Source organism: Hakea prostrata, chromosome 7, assembly GCF_041222555.1.
Source record: "Hakea prostrata isolate BN-2017 chromosome 7, UWA_Hpros_2, whole genome shotgun sequence".
In the NCBI taxonomy this organism is placed as follows: domain Eukaryota; kingdom Viridiplantae; phylum Streptophyta; class Magnoliopsida; order Proteales; family Proteaceae; genus Hakea; species Hakea prostrata.
In genome coordinates, this window is record NC_142606.1 from 56206219 (window position 1) to 56226178 (window position 19960).

General features: G+C 37.7%; 1 protein-coding gene and 1 non-coding gene across 2 annotated transcripts; one reads left to right on the forward strand and one right to left on the reverse strand.

The window, feature by feature from the left end:
- Positions 1–10734: 10734 nt before the first annotated feature.
- On the reverse strand, positions 10735–11803 carry LOC149011439 (uncharacterized). The gene is made up of 2 exons (XM_089162660.1): positions 11302–11803; positions 10735–11150 (listed from the first exon to the last, which is right to left on the reverse strand). The coding sequence occupies exons 1-2, from the start codon at positions 11801–11803 to the stop codon at positions 10735–10737; spliced, it is 918 nt and encodes a 305-aa protein (XP_089018786.1).
- Positions 11804–12141: 338 nt separating this feature from the next.
- Positions 12142–12248, forward strand: LOC149011440 (small nucleolar RNA R71). The gene has a single exon (XR_016174843.1). It is a non-coding gene; the product is annotated as a small nucleolar RNA R71 (small nucleolar RNA).
- Positions 12249–19960: the final 7712 nt, after the last annotated feature.

Here is a 19960-nt window from a genome sequence, read left to right on the forward strand (position 1 = left end):
GTTAAATTGACTCATGCGATTGTAACCAAAATCCCATATATAATTAATTAGATCAATTCATGTGATTGTTGAGAGTTCTAAGCCGGACAATGTTTGATCCATGGCTGTCTGAAGAAATTTAGGCCAAAGAAACCGTATGAAATTCTTTATGATGAATCAAAATCCCATAATTAATTTCAAAATTTAAAACCTAATATGGTTAAATTGACTCATGTGATTGTAACTGAAACCCCATAATTAATTAAATTGACTCATGTAATTGTTGAAAGCTCCAAGTCGAACAACCTATATAGAAAGAGAATCCAAGTAATCAATAAATAATACTTTCTATATTTCTTTAATGAAAAAAAAAAAAAAAAAAAAGAAAAAGAAAAAGAAAAAGAGAGGAAAAACTATTTGTATTCTAAAAAGTCCAGAATCTCCTATTTTTTTTTTGCCACTACGTGTTTTCTCCCCTTTTTCCTCTCCAACATGGAGCAACACTGAAGTTGAACCCCTCCAACATCTGCCTCAAGAATGAGATTCCACCAACGATCTCTTTTACTCTTCTCTCTTTTTCTCTCTGCATTCTTGCAAGCCCACCTCCCTATGGACACCTTGTTAGTTCTTCTGCCACCCCTTATCTCTCCCCGTTTAGAATGCACTAGTAAATCTACTTCGTTCGCTGTTGGAATTTATTAATATGATTAATAAATTAAATGCCCAAGGGCAATATTGGAAACTCACTATTAGGGCGGTTACAAAATAGGATTATATATTTTGGTAATCACCGCATTAGTGAGTAAGTCTGTGATTCATTCGCACGAGATTTATCTCTGAGAAACGGCGGCTCCATCTCTCTCTCCCTCTCTCTTAGAATCACAGGCTTGAAAATTTTTCCTTTCCTAGTTTTTGATCTTCATTCCATTAATCAAAGGCATTTGGGTTGTGGTTATCATTCCCTTTCCTAGTGATTGTGGAATCGCCCCGGTAGAGCTTTGGTGGTTGAACGAGAACGTGGATCTAGACTTCCTCTATGAATACTTCATAAAAGGGAAAGCGAATCCAGGTAAGGAATATTTCCCCCATCAATTAATTGAATTGAACTATTTTTGAAGTATTACCAACATTGGTATCAGAGCCATTGGTTCCCACGGTTCTTTGTTCCTCCCCATTGTTTATTTTAATTGTATGGATCCAATGGAGGATCAAGGGTTTAATACGAAACCCATGGGAGAATTGATAGGGTTTATGGAAACCCTTATTTTGGTTCGGATCCAAGTGGGAGATCCTTGTGAATTTCCCTAATGAAGATTTGCATGAATTGATAATCCATGATGATAATTTTTTGTTTAAAATTTATTGTTGGATTTTTTTCATGTATTTTTGGATGATTTTTTGGGTGAAAAAACGTGTTTTACCGTTTTTGGAGGAAAAAAAACGTCGTTTTCTGGTCACAAAATGTCGGACGGATTTTCCGTCTAAGCAGGACGGTCATCCGCGGTCACGAATGCCGACGGAATTTCCGTGCAGGCGACGGTCATTCGCCCGAGCATAAAAGGCGACGGAATTCTGTCTCGCGGCAATCCGTCGGGAGATGGATTTTTGGATATTGGTCTGTCGATTCGAGAATGTGTTTCTAACTTACTGGACACCAATGGCCCGACAACTGTGTGATGTTTGGCCATTGAGGGCCTATTGGGGCCTAGTGGGAGCTAATGAGGAGAAGGGGGAAAAAGTAAAGATGAGTTTATTTAATAGAACTATTTTTATTTTGGGTCTACAATATGGAAGAATGAAACTAGTGTATAAGTCAGTGGGTTGATGAGAATTGATTGAATGTTTGTTAGCATCTTTTTGGTTTAAATGTTATAAGGTTGACTATGCTAGTGGATTGGTGTTGAGTTGTGTTTTAGTAGAATAGTGAACCATAGAATAGTGAACATAGTATGTAATGCTAGAATAAAGGGACCAAGAGCATGAAAAAAGGAGATAAAGAATGAGAGGTATATGACGGAGAAAGGGAGAAGAAGAAAGAACAGGAAAGAAACTAGACCATGTCCAGAGAAGGAAGAAGAAGAGAACGAGCACAATGGGAAGAGGAAAGAGGGAGGGGATTACAAGAGCCCATGAGGGATGAGATGGAGAGAAGCAAGGGAAAGTGGAGGAGGGACCACACAAGAGGAGGGACTCACGAGGAAAGATGCGGGGTCAACCAGAGGAGAAAAACAGCAACATGATTAGTGAGTGAGCGATGTGGGCGGAGAAGGGATGAGGAGCAAGCGAGATAGGTCAGCCAAAGACTTGGGAGCATATGAAGATCTGACTCATGTTGATGAGGAAGACATGACAAGGAAGCACTGAGCTAGAGGAGGATCGGATGTTGGCCGATGCCTCAAGAAGAGTGCGAAGCAAGCACAGAAGGGGGGGCAAGCGCAAGAAGGAGAGAGCTAACCTCGTGGCAGGCAAAGTAAAGAGGTGGGAACAGAAACAAGAGTGGTTTATGAGACATGGTTTTAGAGTTGTATTTGAAAACAATTATTTGGTTTTGTATCGGGTGATACGGTTTATGGTTATGGTTTTCGAATGGTTTCATAGTGCTTTTGTTTGCCAAGATACTTTGTGTATTGTTTCTAATTTGTGGCATGCTAGACTAAGACATATTGGCTTAGATAGGATGAACAGGTTGGCAAGAGAAGGTCTCTTAGGCCAAGGTTCACTATCGATTTGCAACGTGAGTCATGTCAGCAGGAAAAGCAACTAGAAAACCATTTGAAAAGGCTTTGAGAGCCTCTCTTCCTTTAGAACTTATCCATCAAATGTGTGTGGACCCATGAATGTGCATACTAGAAAAGACAGCTTATTTCATCACATTCATAGATGACTATACAAGGTATGGTCACATTTATCTAATTTCTCATAAGTTAGAAGCTCTGGAATGTTGTAAGAAATTCATGAGCTTAGTTGAGAATCAGTTAGATAAAAAGATTAAAACTCTTAGAACGGATAGAGGTAGAGAGTATCTCTCCGATATGTTCAAAGGGTTATGTGATGAAAAGGGGATATCTAGACAACTTACTATTTCAGGGACTCCACAACAAAATGGGGTCGAGAGGAGGAATAGAACCTTGCTAGACATGGTGAGATCCATGATGGGAGCAAATCTACCCATCTCTTATTGGGGAGATGCTTTGGATGCGGCCTATATCCTCAAGAGTTCCAACCAAACGGTTCCTTCCACACCAATGAGTTGTGGACCGGAAGGGAGCCAGATTTGAGTTACTTGCGCGCATGGGGATGTGCAGCATATGTTCACTCTACTTCTCACCAATATGGAAAGCTTGGACCCAGAGGAAAAAAGTGTATCTTTGTGAGATATTCTGAACCCTCAAAGGGCCATGTCTTCATTAGACTAGATGAGAATGAGAGGAGAACGGAACTTGAGTCTAGGGATGCAACATTCTTGGAGAATGATTTTCCATCTCTTTCAGGAGTTAACAAAGAATCATCGGAATTCTTTAAGATACAAGATAGTGGTCTTGTCACTCCAGGGATTAGATTCGGATAATGAACCGGGGTTCATCCGGAAGATCCTAGTGGGAGTGGGAGTGCAGATGTGATAGCTACCTTAGACGGTGAGCAATCGACATGCACTTGCGCCGTAGTGGGTGCGGGCTAGTTCCTCGTGACGTTTGACATAGAGGATGAAGCCTACATGGTAACTCCTGAAGAGATCGACTGTGAGATGACTTCAGTCTTTGAGCATGAACCAAAGAGAGTGCATGAAGCTCTTGCGGGGTCAAGCTCAAATGAATGGTTGAAAGCAATAAAGGAAGAGTTGGAGTTGATGAAAGTTAATCATGTCTGGGACTTGGTTGACTTGCCGCCAAGCCGAAAGGCAATTGGGAACAAGTGGGTTCTCAAGATCAAAAGAAAGGCGGATGGATATATTGAGAGATTCAAGGCTCGTTTAGTGGCTAAGGGCTACACCCAATGAGAGGGCGTTGATTATGAGGAAACTTTCTCCCCTGTGGTTAGGTTTGCCTCAATGCCTCATACTAACTATTGTTGCTCGGTTGGACTTGGAGCTTTATCAGATGGATGTAAAAACTGCTTTTCTCAATGGAGAACTTGAGGAAGAGATCTATATGGATCAACCTCAAGGTTTTGAAGCAAATGGACTTGAGCGCAAAGTGTGCAAGCTTAAGAAGTCCATATATGGCTTAAAGCAAGCATCTAGACAGTGGAATGTGCGCTTCCACCAAGCTATGATGGAAAATGGTTTTTCCATGCTTGAGGAAGACCACCGTGTTTACACCAATAGATCGATAATAATTATGTCATTCGACACTGTACGTAGATGACATACTTATGGCTAGCAATAGCAAGGAGCTATTGGAAACCATTAAGAAATGGTTGTCCTTCGTATTTGATATGAAGGACATGAGTGAAGCAAGCTATGTGCTTGGTGTCAAGATTGTCGGAAATAGGCAAAAGAGATTACTGGGTTTATCTCAAGAGACCTATATTGAAAATGTCTTGACGAGATACCAGATGCACAACTGCAAACCATATTATACTCCAGTGGAGAAGGGTTTGCATTTGAGCCTTGATATGGGTCCTAAGACTCTAGAGGAGAAAACCAAGATGGAAAGAGTTCCATTTGCCAGTGCAGTGGGTAGCCTTATGTACGCTATGATGTGTACTAGGCCGGATATTTGTTATGCAGTGGGTTTGGTTAGTCGGTACCAATCAAACCCAGGCATAGAGCATTGGAAAGCAGTCAAGAGGATATTGAGATATCTCAGAGGAACGAGTAACTACATGTTGTGTTACCAAGGATTGGATTTGCACTTAGTTGGCTATAGTGATGCCAACTGGGCTGGAGACATCGATGAGCGCAAATCAACCTCGGATATGCTTTCTTGCTGAATGGCGGGGCCATTTCGTGGTGTAGCAAGAAGAGCTTGTATATCCCTCTCGACCATGGAAGCAGAGTATGTGGCATGCTCAGCTGCGGTTCAAGAGGTTGTTTGGTTGAGGAGATTCTTTCGACATACTGGGATTGTGATGACATCCAAAGAGGCTGCCCTTGTCTACTGTGATAGTACGGCAGCTCTTAGCTATGTCAAGGACCCCAAGTATCATGGGAAGACCAAACATATACAGTTGAGATATCACTTTGTTAGAGACATTACATCAAGGAAGAAAGTTGTACTTAAGCACATATCTACTAGTTTGATGGTAGCTGACCCTCTTACCAAACCTATAGCCAAGGATGTTTTTATTTCTTATGTAAAATCCTTGGGCTTGCGTAGATTGTGACTTATTTTTGTACTGAGACTTTCTTATTAATGAGTAATATGAGTTCATTCCAGCATTTATTCTTATTCACTTTCGTGTGATTGTGTTTCTTCTAGCATAAAACAAGATATGTCAATAGGCAAGAGAATGGCTCACTCACACGAGCATTAGCCTCTGGCGCCTTGGAGGCGAGCAGAGATGAGACGGATTGTGAATGACTTTGTGTAGGTCAATTCATAATCATGATGTCGCCTTGATTTGGAATCAAGATGAGTTTCTCTATTGTGAAGAGAATCGACATGAATGTTCCCACTATTCATGTTGCCTATAAGAGCCAGGTGCGAGTACTTTATGTGGCGCTAGGGTGGCGACAATAAAGAAACTCGGGTTAGGCGCAAGAGGTTGCGACTAGACTAAGACCTGATGGTGTTGAGATGGACATACGTTCTATTGTATATAGAATGCTCCACCATAGCACATATATCATACTATGTGTGCTTAGCGATCATTGGAAATAAGAGGATGGATCCCTGCTCCTCTCATTGTGTGAGTCCTGGACCTTATGGTCCATTAGTGTTCTTAGTGACTTTCGACGACATCATGAAACGAAGGGTTGATGTGGCTACTTTGGGGTGTTACCTATGGTCATGATTGATTCGACCTAAAGGGGCACTACCGGCAAAGGAGTCAATCCTAAGTGTAGTGATGGTCAGAGGCGAAAGGAAAGGTTTGATTCAACTGCACCCTAAAAAGTGTTTAAGGACAAAGTGAACAAAGGACAAGAAGGTGACTGGAGGATCAGATACCAGTCGGTGAGTTTGAATAAACTAGGACACGTGTATACTAATGCTTATTTGATTTGTTCATAAGTGATGTGATCCCGGGAAGGTTCTAGTTTGGGCTACAGATACACGGTCCACAACCCAGATGACTGTGGAATAGTGCGGGACACAAGTGGTCTGATCGGGATACATAGTAAGAGATCAAATATAGATAGGGATATAAATGGGGAACAAGAGTCTATGATCGGATACATAATAGAGAGAATAGATACGGGAAAATGTGGACACAAGAGGAAGGAACATAAAGAGAGAAAGATACAGGAAACAGGTGGGACAAAGAGGCAACGGAACATAAAGAGATGAATATGAAATCTAGGAATAAGCGGACACAAGAGGCTATACGGGATGCATAGAAAAGAGATTGAATGTGTATACGGGATATACAAGTGTGCCGGGACACATTGAAAGATTAACACTCCCTTGCAAGTGGAGTTGTTGAATTTATTAATATAATTAATAAATTAAATCCCAAGAATATTGGAAACAATAGGCGAAAAAAGGGTTAATATAAAAAGTAAAGATAAGAGATTAAACCACCCCTCAAATCAGGCTAAATCCCTGTTGACCATCCATAACCGCATTGGGTGTGGATCATCCCTTCCTAGTGATTGTGGAATCCCGGAGAGCTTTGGTGGTTGACGAGAACGTGGATCTAGACTTGAATACTTCATAAAGGAAGCGAATCCAGGTAAGGAATATTTCCCCCATCAATTAATTGAATTGAACTATTTTTGAAGTATTACCAACAGTCCGTATACACACCGACATGGTATAGATAGAGGAGAAGAGCTTTGGATCAATTTGGTGGAGAAAAATCACAAAAAGAAAAAAAGTTACCTACGGATGTAAGTTATTTTGGCAAACAAGAAGGATTTGGGATGATAGTAAACTCATTATATAGTAATTGACAGAGGAACATGATTCCTCTCTTTCAGAATAATAATCCATATTCTTTTTCGTGAAGAACTGATTTTTGTATGTTCTTGTGTTCTTATAATATTGAATCAATGTTTTAGTATCAAATCTATGCACCCAAAGACCAGGAAAATATTGCAACCTTGCATTTGAGAGACGTAATTTTGGAACATTTTTACATGAACATAAAGAAATTGAAGCTACCATAGTTGGTAGTTATTGTAGTTTCTGGGCTGTTCATTTTAAAACGATGTGCTACCACAATAGGCATTTGATTCCACTTGTCCCAAACTCCATGAAAGCAGTAGATTCTATTTATCTTGGTATTTCTTAACCTGTTAAAAGTATTTTAGCATTTTAGCTATAAGGTGAATTGAAGTGCAGAATTTAATCGTTTTTGTATATTTTTGATAAATGATGGATTTTTTATGTTCATAACAAATGTCTTCCTACTGCAAATATTCAACATCTTTTTGAAAGTGAACAAACCTGCAAAGAACATCTTGCATCCGGTCGAGCCTTATGTCACATATGGGTAAACATCAAACTATTGCATTTCATCTTAAAACTTCGATCTTTGTGCTAGGAAATTTCCTTAAGATTGATTCTCCAACTATCTCAATTTGAAGAGTGTGAGGGAGTTGATCTACGAGAAGGGTTTTGGGAAACTAAACGATCAGAGAGTTGGAGTGACAAACAGTTCAATTCTTGAACAGGTTTGTAATGGTGTCTGTAAATGCTTTTCTGTTTTGACGTATCATAACTAAAGTCTCTCCTGTTATCCAACTTAGGCTTTGGGAAAGTATGGCATCATTCCATTGAAGATCTCATTCATGTGATAATGATAGTTGGACCTCATTTTAAAGAGGCAAAAAACATCCTTTGGCTATTCATGCTCAAGACTCCATTGAGAGGTCTAAGAAAAGAAGAAGAATCACTACTTCAAGGGAGGAGATGCTAAAAACTGAGAGGACAAAGCAAATGAGCTTCAGTGGGCTTGATGAACTAAGGTTTTTGTCCATCTTGATAATATTAATTGTCACCCCCCACCCATCGGTCTTGGTTACCCGCCCGACAACCCGAGGGAGTGATCTATCACATGATCCACAGTTTTAGTCGATCAATAATAATAAATGCAAGTAAAGACAATCATTAGCAAGAATATGTTCAATAATTAAATAATAGGATTACAGGAGTCCAAATACTCCAATAAAATAATCAAGGAAAGAATAAATAATAAAAAAGAATACGAGTTCAGAGGAAGCAATAAAAAGAATTAAATGATTTTCTTTCCAGTTTCTTTCTCTAAAGCTAGGTAATGTTTCTCATGTATTTCAAGAAAAGGTGCTCCAGTTCTTCTCCATACGATAGGCAAACTGCCTGGCAACTTGTCTCGTCCGCCCATCAATGGGTGCTATAAGCGCATTTCATGCACTCGTAGGAGCTCCCGCATAGGCTATCTCCATTTCCCATTGCTGGTGCCACATCTACTTCATGCGAGAAGGCTCCTTCATGAGAAACCAATCCATCTTCCGGTGTATATCCTCCATCTGTACAGGCTAATAAAACATAGACAAATAAATGAATGAGTTCTAGAGAACTTAGTAAGAACAACAATAATTCCCATCCATATGTCAAACCGATCAGAATTGCATATATGATATCTATGAGTGCAAAGTATGAATACCGCTAAGATCTAACTATGCAAGTCTCCAACAATTGACATGCCTTAAGAAATACACCAGCCCTCCTCTGGGTAGGTCTAGTCACTCTGATCCAGCAAGGACTGGTTACCTCTGTAGGGATCCTGGGTAAAATGGAAAGTCCACACCTAGCTCTCAAACCATGGCTAGGGTTAAGTCAACACTCTCTCACCACGACCATTGGCATGAGTACTGGCACATGTCGGGGTTTCTAATCCAATGCAAGTCATAATGGTAACATACTACATGAAGTCCAGATACATCCCCTATGGCACCAACCAACTCGGTTCAGTATCCTTCGCAACCTAGGAATGAGAACCCTCACAGACTGGCTACCGCTATTGGACTCCATTTCATAACCTTATGGTCATCCACATATTGTTGGGGCGGAATGCTCTCATGACTCCTCCTGAGCCCAACCCTAACATATGCAACCCTACCATTGTATGACCAACAATGGACCACTGAGTCTCCGCATGGACTGGTTACCGCTATAGGATGAAACATAGTCACATCACCGTCGTCACGGGTCATCCGGCTTCAATTCCCCAACCGAAAGGGTAGTAATATGTGGGGTACCTAGCCATGTAATTCTAGACTCTACCTAGGTATGTCATCCAGTAGTTATAACAGTGCTGGAGACATCAGCGAGCATGTGTCCCATACCACAGCCATCTGATATCTCAAGCCAAGATATCCCAATGGAATACCCCTTCCATCAGAACCACAAACCATCAACCATCATCATATCACATTCATAATTGACAAAGTATATGTAAAGACAGTACAAACAACAAGCATATAATAAGATTAGCATGCTAAACAAGGTTACAGTAGTATATGAAATGAAAGAACAATAATAACAGACACTGGACTAGCATGTTCAAGTCATTACATAAGGATAGGATTGTATGTCCTTACCTGTAAGTAAGTAGAATTCCTCTGGATTGCAAACCAGAAACAATTATAAGACTTTTACTTGAAACAGATGACACCTATAAATAGGGTTACAATAATGTGTAAGTCGAATGAATCAAATCGGACCAAATCCAAAAGTCACTTGGTCACTGGAAACCAGCCGGTCACTTGGTCTGAGCGACCGCCACTAGTGACCTCCCCAAAAACAGTGAGTTTCAGATCCGAAACTCAGGCTTCTGATCATCCGATTTCAATCTGAATTTTGGATGATCATAGTCCAAATTTCAAATCTAACACTCCTACAACCAAGGGTAATACGAAACCTAACAATTGACATCAATTTGGTTATTCAGAATCTTCCTCTTGATTAGATCAACCCTTTTCACTAAAGCAGGGTTTCGTTTTTGATCTGATCTCACCAAGATCATTAAAAAGGTAGGTACTGTAATAGAAGGATCATGAACAACCAAAGAGGAAAACTAGTCTACTTTAATCATAGCTAAAGGTAGAGTATGAGTGAACAGGAAATCACTTACCTCAACCAGATCAGCTATAATAGACAGTAGAAGCTTCTGGGACACTAACAACACTTCAGATCACCTTCCAACACATCTCCATAGCCGCCTAACTACCAAAAACAGCAATTTCGAATATAATATTCATAAAATAAACGAGGGTTGCTATTTATAGAAGTCTGGGGGCAAAATAGGGCAACACCCCGCAACCAGGACCAGGCGGTCGCTTGGTCTAATCAACCGCCACTAGCAACCGCCCCCTAGTATATTGCTATACAAGGGTGCTTTGCTCAGGGGGTTGATGTCTAAGTACAACCTAACCCTAATGAACACATGGGGGAGGTCTTACCTTCATTCCTGACATCACTTGCCTTCCAGAAGTCCAAATTACCAAGTAAGGCAGGTTCTTCATCAAGAAAATCCAGATCCATGGGTTCAGGGTATGGATCATGGACTTCTATTCGGACACTCCACAAATTTACCTGACTAGACCTTCGGGTTCTCGGACTTGCAATACGAATCCCGGGTTAGAAATAGGGGGTTTGTTACATCGATAATTTAGATTTTTAATCGACCTATATCCAATACTAAGAAATCCGCTGGAAATATAAACCTGTCCACGTTAACCAAAACGTCTTCAATTATTCCTCTCGGATATTTAATGGACCTATCAGCCATTTGAAGTGACACTATGGTAGGTTTAGCTTCTCCAAGGCCTAGTTTTTTGAAAATAGATAGAGGTATTAAATTAATACTAGCACCAATATCACATAAAGCCTTATCAAAATGAGAATTTCCTATAGTGCATGGTATTGTAAAACTCCCTGGATCTTTTAGCTTAGGTGGAAGCTTCAGCTGCAGAATAGCACTGCATTCCTCTGTCAATGCCACAGTCTCATAATCTTCAAGTTTCCTCTTGTTAGCAAGAATGTCTTTCATAAACTTGACATAACTCAGCATTTGTTCCAAAGCATCTGCAAAAGGAATATTAATATGCAATTTTTTAAGTACATCAAGAAATTTATAAAATTGTTTATCTAATTTATGTTTCCTGAACCACTGAGGATATGGAATAGGTGGATTGTTTGGAAACAATTTGGATTTTGGCTTCTCCTCCTCCTTAACGTATTCCTCTGCGTTTTTTTTTCTCATCATGAACCATCTCAGAAGAGGGTTCAGTTACTAAGGCTTTCTTGAAAGGTTCCTTTAATACTTTTCCACTTCGAAGCTCAATAGCATTTGCATACTCTCTAGGATTTGTCTCAGTATTACTAGGCAGTGATCCTTTTTGCCTTTGATTCATATCATGGGCGAGTTGTCCCATTTGTACTTCCAAATTTTTAATGGATGCAAAAATATTCTGATTGGTGATCTCTTGCTTCTGCATAAATTGTGAAGAAACTGTAGCCATTTTCTCAAAAGCATCTTCTAATGGAGCTTTCTTCTGAAGTGATTGAACTTGTTGATTTTCATGTTGTCTATTAGTATCTTGATTGTTTTTCCATCCAAAATTTGGATGGTTTCTCCACCATGGATTGTATGTGTTGGAATATGGATTATTCTGTCGGTTAAAGTTCCCCACATACTTTGCTTGCTCTAACTGATTTTTCTCAAAAGGATTAGCCATCTGACATTCATTGCTATAATGTGTTCCCTCACAATAGTTGCATATCACAGCTGGAGGTTTGGTGCCTTGAGTTGCTAATAATCCTACATGCTTTGTCAATCCTTCAAGTTAAACGGTCATGGCTGTCACGGGATTAGTTTCATTCCTTTGCAAAACTCTTCTTGGGGCAACTCTATCCCTTGGCCTTAGATATGCATTTGAGGCCATAACATCCAAAAGATAAAAAATTTATGTTGGATCCTTGTTCATTATTGACCCTCCTGCTGCAACATCTACTAATGTTCTTGTTGAATTAGATAGACCACCATAAAAAAATCTAAACTTGCCTCCATTACTCTATTCCGTGGTGTGGACATTTCCTTAGCAAGTCCTTGAATCTTTCCCATGCCTCAAATAGTGTTTCCGAATCATACTGCAAAAAACTAGAAATATCTTTTAATAAACTAGCAGTCTTAGGTGGTGGAAAGAATTTTACCAAAAATTTTTTAGCCATTTGAACCCAAGTAGTGATGGATCCTGGTTGTAGAGAATGCAACTAACTCTTAGCGTTGTCCCTTAATGAGAAAGGGAACAATCTCAATCTTATGGCATCATCAGTAACGCCATTGCTCTTGAATGTATCGCAAATGTCCAAGAACCCATCAATGTGAAGATTTGGGTTTTCACTAGGCAATTCAGAAAATTGATTATTTTACACCATTGTAATGATAGCAGGCTTGATTTCAAAACTGTTAGCTGCTACAGGTGGGCGTCTTATAGCAGTCCTATTATCTCTCACAGTTGGCGCAATATACTCTCCTAAAGTCTTGCGCCTTGGTGCTTCAACTTCAAGAGGTGGTGGATTATTTTCAAGATCCATTGCTCTAGAAGTGGAAGATAAATTTGTTCTGTCTTTCTTTGCTTTTGAGTTCCTTTGACAAGTTGCTTCAATTTCAAGATCAAAAGGAAGTAAATTATCGTTTCCTCTCCTTCTCATGCAAAATCAGTAGGACCTGAAAGAACTCCAATTCACAATTACAAATAATAAAAAAAATAAAAGAATTAAAATTAAAATTAGTAGTAACTGATATCAATATTAATCTAATAGTGTCCCCAGCAACGGCACCAAAAACTTGTTGTGAAAAATAACAACGCAAGTGTACGCTGTCATAACAAGTAATATAATGATAAAAGATCGTTCCCTCGAGGACTATAGATTAAGTACCAAATTAATTATCCCAATTTTATTCGAAAAAATAAGAAGGAAGAGAATTATTTTAGACTATAATGCAAATGGAAATTTAAATTGAGATTTATTAATAGCTAAAAACCTAGGGGTCAGATTTTGCCATAACTAAGCATTCCTATTTTTTTATCCCTCTTTATAATTTGACAAATACTTTTCTGATTGATAGTCGAGATTCCCTTCGCTATCTTCTAGTCTCTCTCAAGTACCAATAAAAATTCCCTCAATTGCTAACCCACTATATTTCTATGTGGGTTAAATCAACTAAGAAATCATTAAATTCTTTGGATTCCCATGTAACAACTACACAAACCATGTAAGTATATCTCTATCCTACATGTAATTCATGGTTACTCCAATTAACTAAAATCATAAATCCCCTCTCAGTTTATTATGATTAACAAATCAGTTGATTAGTGGCCAATTAATCAAAAGCATAAAGAATAAAAGTAAAAACTCAATCAAAGGAAACAATATTCAAAATTATATTGATGAATTCAAGAGTGGGAATTCAAAGATAGGCTACATCTGATCCCTAGAAAAATTAAATTAGTTCATATTAGAAATCAAAAACATTACAAAAGAGTTTGTGAACATTGAAAGAAGAGGAAGAAAAACTTATTCCCAAACTTCAGATCTCCAAAGCCAACCAACGTCTCATGGTTCGACCTCTCTGCTCCTCCAAAGCTCCCAAAAATGTTCTCCCTTCTTCCTGGAGTTTGCTCTCATTTTATAGATTAATTAAACTCAGAGTTTGAATCAAACTCAAGTTCCTATCTGACTTAACCAAGGAGTCCTTTGATGTACAAATCAGACTAACTTAGAGATCTCCAACGCATAATCCCACTGTTGGATTTGAAGACCAAGAAGTCGTGAAGCTCTCCTCGAAAATTCAGCTCGATCAGACACCGGATGACCATCCGATGAAGGGCTTGATCAAAACTGGACAGAGACACTCAAAAACGGGATTTTTGAGTCTTCCTTATTTGAATTGGATTCTTTTTCCTCTTTTCCCTTCTTTGATCAAATCCTAAATAGGAAATAATATAGAATCATGCAAGTACTCATTCTCTCTATGTTTTTGACTTGAGGAAGCTTCTAGAGTGCACTGTAACTTGATGATCAAGACTTTTCTTTCTTGAGTGGAATAAAATCCAGTTTGATTCCATTAGGACTCTCTTTACAGAATTTCTCAATAATACCCTTACAGATTTGGTTGATAATTTCCTACATATAAAAGTAATAAATCTTAATTAAAATTTGTTAGGAAATATATAAAACACCAAAATTATAGAAATTAAAGGAAAGGGTGCAACATATTCATTTTCATATCATATTAGGGTAAATTGATATAAAATAATTGTAAACACATGGAAATATAGTAAATTAATCGTATAAAATAATATGCATGAAATCAATTTATCAATCAAGACTTAAATGAAGTTAGGACTTAGGACACCTCCATATGCACTCTCATTGTATGTAATCATGTGCATATCATGTCATCAGACTGACCTAGGACATAGTAGGAAGGTGTATGAGGCTTAGGGTTGACCAAAATGACCAAAAATCCAAGCCAAATCCAACTCCCATACTTGACTTGTTGTAGACGGACATCCGTCTAGTTTCTGTCAAGTCATAGAAAGTTAGACAAAATTCCGTCTGGCCAGACAGCCGTCTGTCTGGTTTCAACTTAGCCTCCAATAACTAGTTTTTAATTGCTACCACAAACGGACAACCGTCTCATCAGAAGGACGTCCGTCTGGGCAGAAAACAGGACAAAAATTATGTTCGTTTTCTATCCGTTGGGGATTGGGTTTAGGCACTCAAAGGTGTTCTATATAAGCCCAATTCACCCCTTTTGAGAGGGCTGAACCTCATACTTGATCAACTTCTCTCCAAGTGATCTTAAGCTCTCAAATCAAAAGCAAGCAATTGTGCTTTGCCTCTCACCCTCTCCCCCTCTCCCCAACCTTTAAAAACATACCAAGGTGTTAAGCAAGCTTGGTTCCACAAGTTTGAGGTGATTGAAGGTGTTGATGGTGTATACATTTCCATTTGAGCATACAACTCATATTGCATCACATTCACACAAGAGGTAAAGTGTCACACCTCTTGTTAAGGTAGCATCCTTCCTTGTATACTATTTCAATTCTAGTCTAGGTATATTAGAATTGGTCTTGGGTGCTAAAGATTGGTTGGGTGCTCTTGCCCGTGGACAAAGATTAGTTGGGTGCTCTTGCCTGTTAACAAAGATTCTAAAGGGTGCTCTTGCCATACTTGGTAAACAAAGATTGTAAAGGGTACTCTTGGCCCGTAACAAAGATTATTATAAGGGTTTGATCTCTATCCATTGTATTGAAAGAGAATCATTAGTAGAATATTCTCTTGAGGCCAAGAGAGGACTGGACGTAGACTTGTATAGTCGAACCACTATAATTCTTGTGTTGTGGTTGTTCGTTATTATTTAATTCATTTGAATTTTCAATTTATATTGTATTTCCGCATAAACCGCAAAATTGGGACAATTCACTAGTTGCAACTGATTCACCCCCCCTCTAGGTTGCACCAACACTTCTAATACAATTGGATATTTATTATATTGTAAAACATAAATATAGATTTTATTTATATAACCCAATACTCTCAATAAAGCATTCCGATGTTTGTGACTTGGATTGCTTGTGTATCGACTTAGTTTGCTAACCGCAAATGCAATATCCAGTCTAGTATAACTCATGATATACATGAGACTACCTATTACTTGAGAATATTCTAGCTGATTAACACTTCATCCAGTATTTTTTTGCAGATGTAGGTGTGGTAAAAAATGATTATTTGCATCTTTAATACCAAATCCTTTGAATTTCTCTATTACCTTCTTAATGTAATGAGATTGTGTTAATGCTAGCCCATCAAAATTCTTTAAAATTTTGATGCCAAATATATAACATTAGCAACACCTAGATTTTTCATCTCAAAATTCTTCTTGAGGATATTCTTGGTCTGCTTAATAATTTTTATATTATTACCAAGAATCAACATATCAACATATAAACAAATGAATATATAACCATCTAAAGTAGATTTGACGTATACACATTTATCACACTCATTGATTCTGAACTCATTGTTCTTCATGACTTGATCAAACTTCTTATGCCATTGTTTAGGAGCTTGTTTAAGTCCATACAATGATTTGACAAGTTCACAAACTTTATGTTCTTGTCCTTTAACCTTGAACCCTTCAGGTTGTTCCATATATATTTCTTCTTCAAGATCACGATTTAAGAAAGAAGTTTTGACATCCATTTGAAGTACTTGCAAGTCGTATAAAGAAGCTATGGCAATTAACATCCTCACTGATGTTATTCTAGTTACAAGTGAATAAGTATCAAAATAGTCTAAAACTTCTTTTTGTCTAAACCCTTTAGCTACCAGTCTTGCTTTGTACTTATCAATTGAACCATCAGTATTACACTATCTCTTGAAGATCTACTTGCATCCAATTGGTTTATTTCTCGGAGGAAGATCGACTAATTCCCAAGTATGATTACCTAGGATAGAAGCAATTTCGCTCTTTATAGCTTATTTCCATAAAGGAGCATCTGGAGTTGCCATTGTCTCTACAAATCTTTGAGGTTCACCTTCTAATATGTATGTAAAAAAGTCAAGTCCAAACAACTTAACAATCTTAAACCTTTTACTCCTTCGAGATTCAGGCTCTTCTACTTTACATTCATTATCATCATATATAGATTCATTCGATCTTTTATGAGATGACATAAATTTATCTTGAGATGATTCCCACTGATTTCCTTTTGCAGGATATATATATACTCAAAGAATTCAACATCTCTTGATTCTAAGATTGTATTGGCATGAATTTATGCATTTTCAGATTAATGAACTAAAAATCTATATGCACTACTATTTTTTGCATAACCAATAAAAACACAATCAATGAACTTGTTTAGGAGGAGATATTGCAACCTTTGCAAGACACACCCACACTTTGAAATAGTTATATGATGGAGTCCTCTATTTCCATAATTCATACGGTATTTGACCTATTTTCTTATGGGGTATTCTATTAAGAATGTAATTAGCAGTCAATATTGCTCCCCCCACAAGTTGAGGATAAACTAGAGCTTATAAGCATTGCATTAACCATTTCTTTTAAAGTTCTGTTATTCCTTTCAGCATATCATTTTGTTGTTGATTATAAGGAGTAGTTGTTTGGCGTATTATTCCCAAACTCTCACACATCTTTTGAAGCTCAGAAGAATCATATTCTCCTCCTCTATCCGGCCTCAAAATTTTGATCTTTTTATTAAGTTGGTTCTCTACTTCAGTTTTATATTTAATAAACATGTTCATAACCTCATTGATGAGCACATTTATGTGTGAAATCTTAGGGCATAAAGCATGCATTTTACACACTTAGAGTGGAGCTACCTTGGGTTTTATGTTGTTTTTGCAGATTTTAGGACTTTTCAATATTTAAGAAATATTTGGAGTTTTGGGTATGAATCATGCAATTTTTCATGTTAAGAGGTCCATTCAAATTCTCAAATGCGAAAATGGGCCTAATCCGGAGCATGATGGGCTAGAGATGTGATTATGGGCCAACGCCTAAATATTTAAGAGATAAAGAAGGCAAATTTGATCTACGGCTGAGATTATAAATTATCAATCAAATCTACAGAGATATTATTAAGAGAGTCCAAATGAAAGAAAAGAGTCCTTGCATACCTCAATATCTTATTTCCTATTTATGATTTGATTAAAGAAAGAAAAAGAGGAAAAATAATTATATTCAAATAAGAAGAAGGAAAAATCCCGTTTTTGAATGTCTCTGTTCAATTTCGATCAAGCCCTTCATCTAACGGTCATCCGGTGTCCGATCGAGCTGATTTTTGGAGGAGAGCTTCACGACTTCTTGATCAAATCCAACGGTGGAATTGTGCATCGAATCTCTATAAGTCAGTCCAATTAGTACGTCAAAACCCTAAGTGGTTGGAGTTAGATAGAAACCCTGAGTTTGATTCAAATTCTATCAAGATTCATATCCCATGTAAACTCTATAAAAGGAGAGCATACTCCATCAAGGGAGAACGCGTTTTAGAGCTTAGTAGAATCACTCTTTCCTCTCTCTTCATTTTATTTAGGTTTTTTATAGTTTTCTTTGCTTGCATTTGTGAGATTTAAATTTCTAGATTGAATGTTTAAGTTTAATTTTTCTATGTAATGCAATTCAAGTTCAAGTTTTAAGATTTGTTTTTCTCTAGGTCTAGCAATTGCAGATTTAGATCATTCTAGAACTAGATCTGGTTGTTAGGGTTGGTTGAGATTCGAATCGTTTGTTCAATTCGCAAGTAAGTAACCTTCTTTATTAATCTTCTCTCCTCCCTCCATTCCCGCTTCTATCTACCCCTCCATATTCTTAATTTAGGATTTACTTTCAATATTTATTTATTGTTCTCCCTTCCCCTGGGTCCTTGATCAGAGATGCCTACAGTCGTACATTTCTTTGATTAAGATTTCCCTTTCCTTTTATTACTCTATTATTTACTTTCTGCAATTTACTTCAGCATTTATTTATTGTTCTCCCTTCCCCTAGGTCCTTGATCAGATATGCTTATTGTCATGCCTTTCTTTGGTTAAGGTTTCCATTTCCTTTTATTGCTTTAATTATTTCTTTTATGCAATTTCTTTTTCTCTAATATCCTTTCCCCCGATCGGTGGACTGTAAGCTACGGCAAATGGTCCACAGTCAAAGTCATTATAATTATATTTTCCTTCCCTAGATCCAGAGCTAACACTCGGATCACTTCCCTTTTATTTTTATTTATTTATTATTCACATTTTTTTCTACCTTTATTAATTATGCATTGATTATGTTTGCTTTAATTTTCGTTTCAATTCGATTGCATTAGATGTATGGATTAGGACCATTCGTTTAGTTTAATTAAGTAATTAACAAATTTGAATCATTGCACTCTCGCATTATCATTAAGAAGTTAATTCTAAAGTGACATATCTCCTTGAGATTGACTCGTTAGCTACATGATACTGTGTGCTTGCGGTTACTTTTAATTTCACAAACAAGTTTTTGGAGCCGTTGCCGGGGAATTTAAAAGTAACCGCAAGCGCCTGTGATGAGGAGAATGTTCAAGTATCTCCTAATAAAAGTTTGTCTGAGGAACCCATAGAAGTTGAAGATGAGCCAGTTGCTTTAGCAGTACCTAAGTTTGGTGAACCACTATCAGAAACTATGAGAAAAGAGCAAATTTCAAATGAGAGTCCTTATGTTCCTAAGGCTCATTATCCTAGTCATCTAGTTAATAAGAAGAAGACTGCAACTATGGAGAAAAATTTTTGATGTCTTCAAAAAGATAGAAGTGAATATCCCTCTTTTGGATGCCATATCCCAGATCCCCGCCTATACAAAAGTGTTGAAAGATTTATACACTCATAAAAGAATCATTAGCATTCCCAAAAAGGCGTTCTTGGCAGGTAATATTAGTTTCATAATTACTCAACCTGTAGCAGCCAAGTATAAGGATCCAGGGAACCCTACCATAGCTTGTGTCATAGGCAATACACACATTGAACATGTTTTACTTGATCTTGGTTTAAGTGTGAATCTTTTGCCTTATCATGTTTATAAGGAATTAGGATTGGGAGAATTGAAAGCAACTAGAACTATTCTCCAGTTGGCAGATAAGTCAATTAAGATTCCCAAAGGGATGGTTGAAGATGTTTTACTAAAAGTCGGAGAATTTATTTTTTCAGTTGATTTTATTGTGCTAGATACTAAACATTTTTTCAATCAAAGATGAAATCCCAATAATTCTAGGAAGACCATTTTTGGTTACTAGTAATGCATTAATCAATTTCGAAATGGTCTCTTACGGAATCGAACTATG

Coding starts and splice junctions, on each gene's coding strand:
- LOC149011439 (XM_089162660.1), bottom strand. CDS start 11,803: ATGGCTAATCCTTTTGAGAAAAATCAGTTAGAGCAAGCAAAGTATGTG. Junction 11,151..11,301: donor AAAAAAACGCAGAGGAATAC/GTTAAGGAGGAG, acceptor TTCCTTTTGCAG/ATGCTTTGGAACAAATGCTG.